The following is a 15,529-nucleotide window of genomic DNA, read 5'->3' as shown; positions in this document are numbered from 1 at the left end:
TGAGAACAAGGACAGCTTAAAGTTCACATCTTGGGGTCTGCTTCTGATCTGCCTGCTTAGGGAGGAGGAAAGAAGGCTCAAGGCCTCTGTGCTGACCAGGATTCCCTGCGGCAGCTGGAGGCAAAGAGTAGCAATTTTCCTCCTGGATCTCCCTTCTTACTCTAAGAACTTCTACCTTAGGGTGATTCAAATGGATGCATGTTTACAACATATTATATATATGTATAAAGTAAATATATATAAAGTATATTTAAAATAAACATTTCATTTTAGAAAAAAAACACCCTTTGCTTTGCGAAATATCCCAGAGAGACAGACACAGCATGCCGAGTTTAATAATTAGCAAAGGCCAGTGCTTCCCCTTCCTGATCTCTTGTGGCCTCCACTTTTCTTTGCAAATGTTTGGGGACTGGTGTTTGTTCTTGCTTCAACCACATGGATTTAGAGAGAAACAGAGGCAGAGGGTTGAAGGTACACAAGCATGAGCTTCCTGCTCCTGGTGCCTTTTTGTGCCCAAAGTTAGCATTCAAAATCCATTAGGCAGCTAAATTATTAAGAGAATCTACCTCTCCATAAAACTGGCCTGAGGTGAGCTCTGAATATGGTTCACTATTCACTTGACCCAGAAAATCCCACAAAATCATGTAAACCAAGAGGTTCAAATCTTCATGTTCCTTTTAAGAACACCCCTGAAACTGCCCAGGCCATCAAGGGTATGTGTATCTGAAAAGCCTCCAAGTCTCTCAAAGATGTCACTTTGCAGAAGCAATGCATGCATGCTGTTCTGTCACTATAATGGCTCAGCTTTTAGCAGCAGAGCAGCGGCTCAGCCTACCGGTGCTGAAAGCTCCCCGCTTAAAGTAGAACATGAATGCGGTGGCTGGGCGTGGGTCGAAATGACAAACAGGGACTCTTCTACAAATGTGGAGGTTTATTTCAACAAAACGTGGAAAGAATACATTTGACTGATGTTCCTTGCTCATCAGGGTATGTGTCCATTGAATGCTCAACGAGACAAGTGAAGGCTGCTTTGTGAATGAAGTGAATATGGCGATCTCGGCTCAAGTAAGTCTTGTTCAATACATCGTTTATACTCCTCCTAGCTCAGTAACCTTGCCTATATAATGGGCTGGGGGATATCAGATTGCTCACGTTCTATGGCTCTTCCTGACTTCTCTGCATGAAAAATTCCTGTCTGGGGTAAGACCTACAGTGAGGTGCTCTGGGGATGGGGGAGTAGGCATCACAGACTTTTAGAGAGGAACCATATTCACTTACTGAATAATAATTTGGTGAAGGGGGATTGGTAACACGAATATAAGAAAAGCCAGGGCAAGCACAGGCCAGCTGGGGTGTGCAGGGGGTTTGTACCACCTACAGGTAGATTTTACTAATTGCAGAAAAGTATAATCTGGTCCAAGATGAATCCAGTTTTTACTTAAGCAGATACCAGCCACAGTGGATGCTTCTATCTGGACCGAACATTGTTCCTCACCTTCTTCTGCCCTCTTTGATGATGCTCAACACCTGCACCTTGCATCAGGGCAGCCTGGCTGAAGCTCCGAGTTCCAGAGGGCAGTCAGTAATGTATCCAGCTACACAGTGCCCATGTGCACAAGCAGTTCCTGAAGAAGGGGGCTCTTTCTTGTGCGTGTACTGTAGGGTTAAGGCTCAAAACTGTAGCTTGTATGAAAGTATTCATACCACCGCTTCCAAAACATCTTAGTGATTTATTTCCTCCTTGGTCATCAGTGACAAATGCAATTAGCTGCACTGTAAGAACTGCATGCTACACCAGCCCTGATCACCTGCCACTCTTGCTTTAGGAACACCAACGGGGGAATCAGTAAACTCTTTCTTTGAATAAACAGGTTGTTGAAAATAAACTCTACCATTGGTGAGGAGGCCCCTGCCGCTGGCCAGGGAGGGACCGGTGAGCCTGGAAGACAGCAGCACCATGACGGAGTTGTAGGTAATCTTAAGGTCATGTGGATTCCATGTTCCCTGGAAGCCTGCTCACACTGGGGAAGGCCAGTTCCTGGTGCTCAGAACAGAGATGTCACCAGGGTTCCTTTCAGCAGCTGTGGGGAGACTGGCTACACCTGCTGCTTGTGGACATTCCAGGGAGAGACAAGACCCAAAGGAAGTAGGAACGTCCGCTGCTGGGAGAGTTGCCCTGGAAAAAGAGCTGAGTGACTCTGTAGGCACTATTAACCTTTTATAACTATCAAAGCTCCAGGCTTAATAGTAATAACCTTACAAGTCCTAAAATGAGAGACTATCCAGCCCATTCTCCCTGTGGCATGAGTAACTAACTTTCCAGTAGTGACAGAAAGGGTCACTCCCCCAGCTCTTCTTCTGCCAGCTCCGGCTCTCGCGCTGTCTGTGCAGCTCCCAGCAGGTGCAGCAGAGAACTGAGCAGTGACAGGCAAGGTAGTGGTAGGTCAACTGTCCTTCTGTTTGTTCTAAGAGAATCAAACCCACAGTTGAGGTCCCTAAATCAACAGCAGTGATTTGGTCTACCTTTTTTTCTCTGCTTCTTGGATCGTGGTTTTGCCCTCATCTTCGAGTTCCTATGGAGCTTGCAGATTTCATACTCCATGAAGGATAAATAGGTACCTTGGTGTGATTAAGTTGGGAACTATTCTTCTCCTGTACCTAGTGCGTACCAGGCTGAATGTGGGGGTAAAAAAAACCGTGGACTCGAGGCTTCCTCCTCACTCCAGCCCTCCTCTGCTGCCCGTGGCTGCAGGCTCATGGGGCCAGGGGTGAGGAAGGGCTGCTGAGTACCTCCCTGGGCTGGGACCAAGTAGCTGTATGGACAGGAGCAGCAGCCCTGCTTTGTGTAGTGAGACCTCATGGTACATGCTTGTACCCTTCATTGCCTTCTCGGGTCCTTGCAGGGAGAAAGAGCTATAGTCACAGACAGGGTAATAAATACTGAATGGGATGGGTGTGACCAGTGGGGACTTTGTGACCCTATGTCCCAATATGTCATGCATAACCTGAAAACGTTCAAGGGGAAGCAAAATGCCACTTTGATTCCAGTGCTGGGTCTCCTGTGCCTTCTCATCAGAGTGGTTTCAGGTGTAAGAGGCAGCTCTAGCCCTTTTCTCCAGAGGCAGGGCAGGGATGGGCAGGAAGCTCTTTCTATGTTGAAGGGGAGTCCATCGTGGAGAGGATCCGTACGACTTCTGCTCGCTGAGTGGGTGAGATGTGCTGGGTCATATGGACGATGGAATCCATGGCAACCTCGGGATTGGCCTGTACCAAGCTAGAGAGGAAGATTTGGGATGGTAAACAAAAGAGAGGCAACAGTGTCTGGATTAGGGTGGCTTAAGAACTGCCCAATAATCTAACAGAATCCACTGCAGACACTTCAGTCACCACCTTACCTGATTTGTTTTCCTACATGAAAAAAGTCCCCAGCAGCAAGGCAGGTACAAGATGGACTGGACCCATTTTGAAATGTCAGGAAGTAAGGAATTACATAAACAAACAATGGGGGTACGTCACAAAAAAGTGGAACTGGCACAAAGATGCTTCCACTGGCTAAGTCTTGGACATTTTGGACATCGAAGTAAATATAATAATAAATTGCAAATTATTTAAAAAAAATAGAAACTCATGACTGGTGTAGACTAATGAATACATACATGACTAGGAGGAGAGAAGACTTTCTGCTTACAAGACAGCTGGAATGGGGACTGTGAAGGTTGTAGAGTTGGAAAGTTACCCTTTTGTAACCTTGTCTGGGATCAGACAAGAGTCACCGGGGATCCAGGGGGAAATCCTGGTAACAGAGTATCTTCATGGTCTCGAAGTGTCTACCCACAGATTGCTTATTAGGTGCAAGGGGGGAAATCAGTAATTACATAGTGGAGAAACTGAGTAACATCCTGGCCAGGTGATTCTAATGTCAGGAGGGACAGATGGCATCAGGTGTCCAGATCTGGTACCCTGTGAAGGCCACTTCATGTATGTAATATTCCAGCGGAGAGTGTATAACCTGAATCTAATCATGAGAAAACACCAGACAAAATCAAAAGGAGCAACATCTTACAAATGGTGGATGAGATAAGAGATTCTCTCGGTGTTAAATTTACTAAAATTGATCTTACTGTGGTTATGTAAGAGAATATCCACATTAGCAAATGCACACTTTTGTACCTGGGGTAAAGGGCCATGATGGGCCATGATCTATGTAACTTATCCTTAGTAGGCATATAGGAAGGTGCGTGTGTGTGTGTGTTTGTGTGTGTGTGTATATATGTGTATATGTATATATATATATATATATATATATATATGTGTATATGTGTGTGTGTGTGTGTATATATATATATATATATATATATATATATATGTATATATGAGAGCAAGCACCCTCACAAATGATAAAGCAAATGGGATAAAATGCAAATAACAGGTCCATCTGGGTACAGATTTGTTCTCTGCACTGACATTTAAAAATGTCCCCAGCAGTCTCCCCATCCATTCAATCGAGAAGACTGGACTCAAGAATATAGCTAACTCTTGGCTCAAGGAGGGGAGGAGGTAGTTCCCCAAGAAACTGCCATGAAATCAGCTTTTCTCACAAGATCTGCACTTGGAGCTAATAGTTGGGCACAATGAACTAAGCCCTCATCTAGCTGAGATTACTAAGTGCCCCTAGGGACCAGTAGCTGAGAAAGAATTGTATTTCAAGGCTCTATTTTTATCTGTGGGTCAACTATAGCAGTCCCAAACAGAAAGAAACCACAAAGATTGTAAGGCATCATTTCATGATTTGTCCTTAAATCTTTGCTCTTTCCAAAGAAGCGAGCCCAATTTCTCCTACATAACCCCCGCCGCCTGCCCTCCCACAGAGGGTCTCACCTGCGGATCTGCTTGAGGACATAGTCTCTGCTGATGTATTTGATGTTTTCCTCGATTACTGAGCGAACACCATCTTCCTCGGTCAGCTGTTTCTCCAGCCACTCCACTAGATCCTTGTTATTGTCCCAAACATAGGCCTGCAAAAAGACGACTCCTGGTCAAACACCTGGGGCCAGGCCAGGATGGACACCCAGATTGTTCACTATCTGGAAAGTTCACTCCAAAAGCTTGTTCACCACACAATAAGTTGTTCATGATTCTCCACTATTGCTGGCATTACAATAGTAAGAGGAAAGAGGTCTCAGGACAGGAGCTTTCCTCATTCTCCTTTTCCTTCTTTTGGTACAAGATGCATCTTTGAAGCATCCACATGGGCCCCTACAGATGTTAGTGCTCATACTGACTCAAGTCCTATCATTCTAGGTCTCCACCTATTCCACAAAGGCTGAATGAGACAAGGTAATTGCCTGATGGACTTGAGAGAAACAGTCAAAAGCCCAAATTGTTCAGTAAAGTGCTGACTAAGGGGCACCTGGATGGCTCAGTCAGTACAGCATGCAACTCTTGATCTTGCAGTCGTGAGTTCAAGTCCCACATGGGCGTAGAGTTTACTTACAAAATAAAGTCAACATACGTTAAAAAAAAAAAAAATGAAAGGTGTCTTTTCTGAGGAAGTAAGACACAATTCTTAAAATGTAAGTCTCTGGCCCCTGCCAGGGTGGCAGATGGGTTGCCTGGTTGTGGAAGTCTTTCAACAGGGCACGGAGGGGTACTGACGTGTGGGAAGTCTTGTTACTAGGAGAGAGCCACTAGGTCAGAAACCTACCCATTTTACTATGAGAGTATTCCAATGGGGCAAGGTATCTGTAACCCTGAAAGTCTAAACAAACCACCTTGTGCCTCCTTTTTTTCGAGATCATTTAGCTGAGTATTTCCTAGGTAGTTGACTACATAATAATTCAGAAGTGTGTTAGAAACCTAATAGCCTTCTCCTTGCTCTCCTCTCCTCTCCTCTCATTTTCTTTACAAATCATTTAGGAATCGTTTTGTTAATGGTTTCCGGAAAACCAAGTACCACCATTAGGGCTCATTCATATTTATGTCATTTTGTTTGGGTAATTAAACACAAAGCTCGTCATTTAAAGGTGCGCTATCCTTCTCTGTTATCACTAACGAAGTCAAAGCCAGAATGACAATGAGTTTGGCGCTGTAATTTAATAGGTGGGTGCATCAGGGACTCTCAGAGGCTTTGAGGCTTGAGATGGGCTCAGGAAACCTTGTATACAAGCAAAGGTGCAGGAGCCATGGTTGGAACTTCAGGACCTGTGAGGCACAGAGGGAACGTCTTCTTCACACCCTTCGAGGGCAGCACGCAGTCAGAAACTGAGCACTGTGTGGTTTCCTAACATTTTATTTCATGCCTTCTAAAGTAATGGTTCCTTGCAGACTCTCACCTCCTCATTTCTAACTTAGCTGGTGAGTTAGCTGTGACTGATTATTTATTATGTCATGTAATTGACTTCCACGTTTCTAAAAATTCTTAAGGAGTTCTTCACAGTTGAAGGATTAAGGAGGCCAGGATTAAGGGTCAGCAGTGCACCTTTTCTGGTCCTTTTGTGCAGTTCTTTTTCTGGCGCCCAAGGTGCCTGTCTCTGAATCACGGCTACAAAGATCAGCTCTCTTAGGGTGGGATGGCCATGCCAGTGTAAGCCTGAGTGAGTCTTCCTACTTCTTTGTGCCTCCGTCAGGACTCTGCCATCTCTGAGGCAAATGACAGGGAAGTGTCTTGTTCTGAAGGAAGGGAGGTGCTGTGTCACTCTCTACTGACAAAGGGGGTGGGTGGTGAGGTTCCCCCCACAATGCAGTGGTCTTCACTCTGGCATCCCAGCGCCTGTGCACCCTACATGTGGACTGGATACACTGGGATACTCTTAGCTGCTGCCACCCAAACTTGGGACATTTCCATCTCTATCATCAGTAATTTAGACTTCTCCAGGGTTTGAGGACTTATGCGCTTGCCCTTACTTATGCAGATTTGGCGGGGGAGGGGTGGTGGTGGTGGTGTAAGAAATAAAACAATGAATGCTTCTTGGGTTTCAGAATGAAAAAAAAGAAAAAGAAAAAAAAAAAAAACTACATTTACCCAAGAATCCCAAAGCCTTTAGTTTAGGAGAATATTTAATACTCTTATTAATCATTTTTAATCCGTTTGCTTTTAATTAAGAAACAGCATGATGCTTTCCTATCAACATATGCCAGGGAGCAGATTAATTGTGGCTTAAGATAACTCTCCTTGATTGGTGTAATGTATTAGCTAACGAGATGCCTGCTTCTAACGATGCTCAGACACTATGCTGGAAAGCCAGCTACCCTCTAGAGAAAACTCTTCTGCCTTCCCCTCCTGCAGCCACAGAATATGCTAGGTGTTTAAATTAAACATTAAAAAAGTTCCTAGACAGGATTAAAGCAACACACTCCAAGTTTTGGAGTTGTTGCTCTAAAGTCTCCTCTTTGAAAATATGGTCCCCATGTATGAAAGATTTGCTGTTCACTCAAAATACAACTGGATGACAACCATCAAGCAGGACCTCAGTAAAGTTTAGGTCACAGCAGAGTACACAAAGGCGAAGGGTTGCAAATCTTGGTCAATAGCATTTTTAGTAAGAATAAAACTTACGTACCCACAGCACTACAGGTTTTTCTTAACAGACCTGGGAGGGTTTAATGTACTGTTTTGACCTAACTTCCTTCACCCAGGAAGAGCAAGGCTCTCTTCCCCTGGATTAGGGAGTCTACAGTCCCGTGTTTGCCTCCTAGAACAGAGCTGTAAGATTCATCGTTCCAGCCATACAGAAGGACGGGCCAACCCTATTTCCAGAAAGAAGGCAATTATCATTTCCCTCCTTAAAATTATGAAAATGTGACTGATTATTCCCACTATTCCAGTGTGGATTTTAAGCAAGTGTGAAATGCTGGGCTGCTAATCTCATGATAGGCTTGGGACCATAAGTCACTACCTGCCTCACACTCATCCCAATCACAACATTTCAGTACCAATAAAATATTGATAATTAAACATTACAATACTGGTCTTACAATAAATGTTGAGCAGATACTTTATCTCTCTCTGCATCAGTGGATAAGTATCTCAGGCACTACTCACAGCCTCACTAATTGTATGTAGTAATTAGTCTATCGTACAAAATCTAAATGACCTGTTTAGAAAGTTTCATTTCTAAGTATTGGATAGCTGTTAAGCCCTCCTTATTCAATATACAGGAGGACTAGAGAGCGACCAGGGCACAGTCTGATGGATGTGAGTCCTGATTACCATGCCCTGTAGATAACTCACCTTGTGAGCTGCCTGGAGACATTGCTGGCAATGTGATTTTCTCTGAGGCTTTGGAGTAAAAGAGCAAACAGCCATGTGGGCTGGGGTGGCCTGTGGACCCTGTCTCCTCAGAGGTACTCCAATCTCAGCCCCAGACCCACAGAGGGCCAAACAATGTTTTCCAGGTTCTGCCTTCCCTCCTCCTTCCCCGGCCCTAAATCGAAAGTTTTGTCCAGGGATAGCATGAGGTCAGCCTTTGGGGAAAGTGGGAATCAAACAACCTTGTTAACGGTGCTTTTTCCTCAGTCATCCTTGCAAGGGCCTCCAATGACTGACCATCTCATTTGGAAATCCAGAGTAAGAGTGTATGGGTAGCTACCTGGACAGTAACAATGTGCTATGGCATCCTAGATCGTGGATTAAGTTACAGCAAACCAAATCAAAGAACATGGGGTGCCTGGGTGGCTCAGTCGGTTGAGCATCTGACTTCGGCTCAGATCATGATCTCACAGCTAGTGAGTTGGAGCCCCGCATTGAGCTTTGTGCTGACAGCTCGGATCCTGGAGCCTGCTTCGGATTCTGTGTCTCCCTCTCTCTCTGCCCTTAACCCACTCACATTCTGTCTCTCTCTCAAAAATAAACATTACAAAAATCTTTTTTAAAACAAAGAACATTTACTGAGAATCTACCATGCTCATGGCTCCTGCCAAGATCATTAAGTTATACATCTAACTCTTAGCTGACGTTATGATGTTTTACCTTCTGGCATGCTGTGTGGAGAAGGGGAGCAGACCGGCACATTCTGAGTGTCTACTGAGTGCCAGACATTGTGCCCCATACCTTACTTATCATGTCATTTCAAACTCACTGAACCCTGTGAAAGAAGCATCATCTCTGTATTACACATGAAGAGATGGAAACTTAAATCAATAATATGTCTGAGCCAGCAAATGGCAAGGCTGGGATGCAAAAAGTTTGTGAGATTCCCAATACCACTTCTCGTTGCCCCAGGCAGAGTTCTAATCCTTTTGGGGCTGGGGAAAAAAATTAGTCTGTTTGAAAAACCACATGCCTCAAACTGTGGATCTAAGAATCAAGAGAGAAAGCCTACCCGTGATACAAGCACGCACTGTGTTCTTATGACCCAACTTAAACCCAAGTTCTTGTTCCTGTTTTCAGGCAACTGCAGCCATGCTTTTCTCCTCTCTGCAGTGAAACTCTGAACCATAAACCGTACTATTTCCTACAACAGGACTATCTCAGTGGATTCAAACAAAATCCTGTAACTCACAGTAACAGATTCCTCTATGGGAAACAAAAGAATTGCACTGCTAAGTTACATAACATCACAGTGTCTTCAAATTTTCTGTCCCCAGATCTCTTTCTTCAGGATTAAGACAAAAACAAAACAAAACAAAAACAAAAAAATAAATTCTCTGAGACAAAAGAACACACACATGGCTAGCAGATGCCTATCACTAAATGTCTTTCCCTACCAGTAACCACAATGAGGATCAGAGGGTCACTTCCTGGTGCAAAGCCAAGGTCTAGACTCAGGCAGTGTTTGCACCTGAGACACAGTGCACGCTATCTATCACTGTTTGAAGAACCAAAAAAAGAGTGGGGGGAGGTTGGCAACATTTTTAAGGTTTTAAGCCATTGCCAAACACGGAGCAGATTCTATGAAGGCAGCACAGACGGCTTCTGAACACTGCAACACTTTCTTCTCTCAAGGGCGCTACAGATTTTATCACCCACCCCACACTAAACTAGGTCCTGCTGAGCCTGCAGAATATGGAAGGAGGTTTCAAAGCCACATCATAGCATCATTGTCCTTCCTTTCTTCTCCTCAGCTGTCCTCCTGGACTAAAGAGCTCAAGGGAATGCTGTCTTTTGTAGACGGGAGGGAGGAACCAGCCTTAGTCCTTGGGTATAGTTGGTTCCCAGTGTCTCAGGCAGCCTCCTCCTGACCTATTGGGCTGGGGTGGTCTCCCACACTTGATTTCCAGCATGGAGTCTGTGTACATACAGCCAACAGTTCTCTCCATGTCTACAAGATGGCAATGACCTATTTCTCCAGACACACTGTCCCCTGGATACAGGATGCTAAGGAACAATGGAAGGGCCTATCCACTCACTTCATGCTCGGAGGGAAGCTATTCCTTCTCCTCATCCCTGTGCTTACTGAAGCCCTGCACGTCCATTACTGACTAATGTGGTAGGAAGGCGGTGCGGGCCTCTCCTGGCCACACACACACACACACTCCATTTACCTAGCCGGCCACTCTTAACTCGAGAACAACCTCTTATTTTACACTTGCGTGACTTTCAATGCCAACTTCCACTAGAAGCTGCCAGTAGCCACTGACAAAATTGTCTCACTCAATTATGATGCCACAAACTGACCTTAACCTGAACCAGACGTCGCATAAGGCTGTGCTCGCCCACTGCACATCTGAAATATTTATCTAAAGAAGCTTTTCAGTCGTAAAGAAATGGGTAGGCTTAACACAGAGGTGAATCTTAGAAGCACCCAGATTCACGGGGTTTAACAATGACGACAAATCTTGGAGTTCCTTCCTGAGAACAGTCAGCAGGGACATCAGCCAACACTTTGCAGGAAGAGGCTGACGGGCCTGCCCTCCCTCAGTACTCTAACCTAATAGGCACCAAATATTTTGATCAAAACAGCTATCAGGAAAAGACATTCTCAGCATACACTACCAATATTCTGATAAAATTTATATATGATGCGTATGATTTACTTTTAACCCATATAATAACTACTAAGAACAGTTAGTTTCTTTTTCTTAGTAAAAGGACATGGAGAAATAAAAGTTCCAACTCTTTCTTCCCATCCTCCCACAGACTGTCCTGTGCAGCCCATAATTCCAGGGGCAAATGCTAGTGCCTGGTCACCCTGGTCTCAGACCTCTCCCCCCAGCGGGGTCACTGGTCCAAGGCATGTGTCCTCTCCACCAGATCAACCCAAGAAGATGAGGGATTCATGGTTCCTTGCAGTCAGAGTGGACATTTCCTTCCAGCTCAGATGTGAAACCAGAAGATCTTTAGCTAAAGCCCTAGCATCTCCTGCCTAAATAACCATCACCTTCGATTAGGCTTCTTGCTCCTGACCCCTTTCAATTCTACCTTCCACACAGCCTCCTGAGTGGTCTTCCTATAATACAAATCAGAGTATGTCACTCTACTGCGTTAACTACCTCAGTGGCTTCCCATAGACCTCAGTCCAGACCCTTAACACAGCTTCCACGGCCCTGCAGATTCTGATCTGAGCCATCCTGAAATATCTACAGTGCCTCGGATGTGTGATATCAGCCCTTGAAACGTGCTATCAGCCCTTGAAACGTGCCACTCCTTCTTCCTGGAACATTCCTCCTACCTTCCCCTGATCCCCTGATGTCCCCACCCTAACCCCACCCTTTTCTTCTGGCTCATGCCTACTTTGTTTTCAGGATGGCTGAGACACCACTTCTATAAGTTCTAGACTCTCCTCCTCCTTCCCAGAGTGGCTCAGGTGTCCTTCTCTGTGCTCCATGATGTGCTGGGTCTGCTGTGGTTAATATCAGCCACATTGTTGTACATGACCTCTCAGCTAATCCATCTCCCCCTTGAGATGGTAAGCTCTGTGTGGATGGGAACAGTATCTGCCTCTTTCTTTTAGGGCCTAATGCAGTGTCTGGTATACAGTAAAGTACGCAAAAAGGTTTGCTGAATGATACAGTGAGCAACAAAAAATGTCCGATGACCTCTTCTAACAACCCATCATGACATGTTACGGTATGGGGAGGAAACAGGGCTTAGGTCTCTATGTTTCCCTTCCATTTCTGCCTTCAGAGGCCTGGGGATCCTCAGGTGGGGGTGAGGAGCACAGCACCAAGGCTCCTCCTAGGGCACCCACCTACCTTCACGGTTCCTTCCACTTCTACAAACCAGCGCCTTAACATGGCCTGGATCTGACCGTCAGTGAGCTCTGGGTTGGCATTGTGGATTTTCTTTTTGACCAGGTCCTCCAGCAGGAGACGCCTCAGCCGCCAGTAGAAGAAGGTACGGGATGTTTTCCAATCCAGGATGTCCTACATACAGACAAGAATAAGCTTAGTCACCTCAGCCCTAATCCCTGCTCAGTGCCCAGTCCACAGGGAACTCCACAGGCACAAAAACTTATCCTCTAGGAAGCCCTTCAGAGACTTAAGAGCAGGCCGTGACTTTCAGCACCTGCAGCTATCTCCCCAGTTTAGAGTTGCAGTGCCCTCTCCAGAGCACTGTGCACAGCAATGGGCCTCGTTAATGCTAACCCCACACATGGCTGAGATGTTCTAGGGAGGAGGCTATGACTTTCCAGATAAACAGGACAGTGTGGAATTGGTTTGCAGCAGAATGGCTCAAGCAACGTGTACACAGATTACATGTGAATTTGCTGCTGCTGGAACCCTGACACTGGTGTAATCCACAGTGTGGGCAGCTGCCCCCAGTGAAAGCACATGAGACTCAGTTTCCCACCAGCAAAATGGAGTAGTTTGCCTCCCAAGGTGTCCAAGGGAAGGTAAATCATAAAATTGTTTTGGGGATGATAATGGATATACAAAAAAAGGAAAAAGTCTCTCCAAAAAAAACTGAAAACGATTTGATCTGCACAAGCTGTTTTAATCCATCCCCACTTGTGAGCCGATGAGATGAGACATACACTCGCTTGCTCACAGGTCTTTGACAAGTCAGGAGAAGTGGCAACCACTGTACTTACGTTAATAACACCCTTCTCCTGCATCCGGCCTGGTGTGTCGTGCAAGTCAGCAAACTGCACGGCTACCTGATGGTAAATGGGAATTAGGAATTCCTCCCGCTCCTTCAACTTGTTCTCCAGCTCCTTCCGCTCAGCTGCGCTTAGCTCTGGGGTGCCTGCAATTAAATAAACCTGCCCGTCACACTCTGTGGTGACCAGGAATCTCTCTGCACAAAAGCAGCCACAGTCATGGGAAGCTCAAAAACACCCCCCTCCCTCTGTGCCCTGGCTCTCCATTGTCTTCACCACCTCTTTGCTGACTAACAGGACTCTGAGATGCCAGACCAGTCCTTATCTTGCCATGGGGAGCCCACATGTCCTCCTTTCCCTGTGGAGGTCACAACTATAAAAGCAACCATGGGAGTCCCTCTCCCCAAGTCTTTCCCTGAGCAGGTGCAAACAACCACCTGGGGGCCTGTGTCTCTCATCGTGTCACTGACAGCCAGGCCCCTCCTTCCCCATGCAAGACACCATGCCCATGCCTGGCTGACCAGCATTAGAGCAGCTGGACTATTCTCAGTGTGGGACACGGTAGGGGAGCAACCCCTATGCCTTCAGGCCCAGATCAGCAGCCTCTTCTCCCAGGTCCATACAAGTCACCCGCCAAAGGATTCCTAAAATTGCAAGCTGCTGTTACTCCATAGCTTCTAGTCTCAGGTTTGAAAACTTTTAACCTGAAATTAGTAGAATCTACCCTAATTAGAGCCAGATCTGTGTGTCTTATGCTAGCTCAGCAGATTAGATTAGCTCGCTTCCTAGTCTGCTGCTGGGCTGCTACTGCCAGAACCAACCCCTGACCAGAGTGACAAAGACATTCAAGCTCTTGGGCTAAAAGTGAAGGAACAGGGAAAAAAGAGAAATGCACTCCACAAATCCCATTTGGATCACTGAGCTCATAAGCACACAGGATCCTCAATCGACAGATTCCTATAAGGAATCTGGAATTCCTTATGACAGGCAGGATGACCCCGCCCCCCTCCAATCAATGGTGTCCCAGAAGAGGTACTACTATGTTGTGCTTTTCTTCCTAATTACTCTCAGAATGGGCCTTGCAATCAATACTGAAAATATAGCTGCCTGCCTAGTAAAGAGGAGTAAGTCTACCTGAAGGAGCAATAGGTAACAGCCCCTGGTGTTGGGGACAACCTGAAGTGCTTTGTCACCAAAGCTGACAAATAAATACATGACCACATGTGATGGGTTGCAGAAGAGAAAGTTCTATTTCAAGCATGTCTGTCTGGGAACAGGCCTTGCTTTTTATGCCACTATGAATCATATGCCATAAACAGCCTTGGGCTGCTGAGTGAGCCGTAAGTACTATACATAAACACATGTTAATAGAACAGGGATGTAGCTATAGTACCTAGTTTCATTTTTATGAGATTTTTAGATGCCCACCTCCGCCTCTTTTTTTTTTTTTTTTTTTAAAGCCCATCACTACTTGAAAACCATGAGGAAGAGAGCTGAAGTCTATCTCTTCTTGGGCTCTCACACAGAGGGGAATCACTGACCTATCACAATCGGGCCCTAACACTTCAGCAGCCTTCTTTCTGCACCAGGCAGAGAGCAGGACTGTGGGATGAGACGAAGGCCCATCCATTCTAGGGTGGATCTGCCTAGACAGTCCATGGGAGGAGAGCCAACTGGTTTCTTCTGAGATGAGACTGTCTCAGTAGTAACATTGATGACGGTAATTTTGACAGGGAAGCAAACATTTTTCTTCTCTAGTATGAGGAACCAAGACTCCTTGGAGGAATGGTTGATTCTAGGGATGGGGCAGGAAAAAACGTAAGATGAGCCTGGAACATGCTGTCACAAAAATCAAGGAAGCACTCAAGAAATGATGGAGACTTGTTAAAAGGGCATAGGAGCCAGTTTGAAGGTGTTCCCACTGGCCAAATCTGGGGCAGTCTGAGCACCAAATTTATCATAAACAACATGATGATGTTAGTTATCAGAATATTTATAGAATGAAATCAAAGTCTGTGAGTGCATCCTGATATAAATAATTAGATGGGGGGGGGGAGAGAAGGGAAAGTTCTCCTCTCCTCCAACAGAATAATAATTAATGGACACAGAAGGAATGATGGAATTAGAAAAATCACCATCTTGCTACCATCACAACAATCGATTCTGCCAAGAATTATCAATGGATACTAAAACTAGTGGGTGAGGGTTTGATAAGGAACAGGATATTTACATAGCCTCAAAGTATCTCTCCACAAATTACTATTAGTGAAAACCTTAAACAAGTAGTCAAAATTACCATCACCAAGAATTGGACAAAATGACACATGCCTCCTAAGAAGATGTTCTGAGAAGATCATAAATAACACTTCTGCAATATTCCTGCCAAAAATGTATTATCTGAATTTAACCATAGGGAAAGGTAAGACAAACCCAGATTGAGGAACATGCTATAAAAAAGTGGCCTGGGGGGCCTGGCTGGCTTGATCAGTGGAGGTGACTCTTGATCTCAGGGTTTGTGAGTTTGAGCCTTTCCAGTTAGGTGTGGAGAT

The 15,529-nt window shown here is 45.3% G+C and overlaps 1 protein-coding gene across 1 annotated transcript in view; it reads right to left on the bottom strand.

Moving 5' to 3' along the window:
- Window positions 1–908: 908 nt before the first annotated feature.
- Window positions 909–15,529, bottom strand: part of ACACA (acetyl-CoA carboxylase alpha) — a 282,243-nt gene continuing 267,622 nt past the window's right edge. The window contains exons 53-56 of the mRNA XM_047080882.1: window positions 12,972–13,126; window positions 12,133–12,303; window positions 4,879–5,015; window positions 909–3,274 (exon numbers count right to left, since the gene is read on the bottom strand). Coding sequence (XP_046936838.1) covers window positions 3,151–3,274; window positions 4,879–5,015; window positions 12,133–12,303; window positions 12,972–13,126 — 587 coding nt within the window. The 3' untranslated portion in view covers window positions 909–3,150. The remainder of the gene's footprint in view (window positions 3,275–4,878; window positions 5,016–12,132; window positions 12,304–12,971; window positions 13,127–15,529) is intronic.

This window comes from Lynx rufus, unplaced genomic scaffold (genome assembly GCF_022079265.1).
Source record: "Lynx rufus isolate CCGP_SWC_20201006 ecotype Redwood Valley unplaced genomic scaffold, mLynRuf1.p SCAF_18, whole genome shotgun sequence".
NCBI lineage: Eukaryota > Metazoa > Chordata > Mammalia > Carnivora > Felidae > Lynx > Lynx rufus.
Note: the sequence above shows the minus strand (reverse complement) of the source record. Positions and strands in the feature narration are given on the sequence as shown.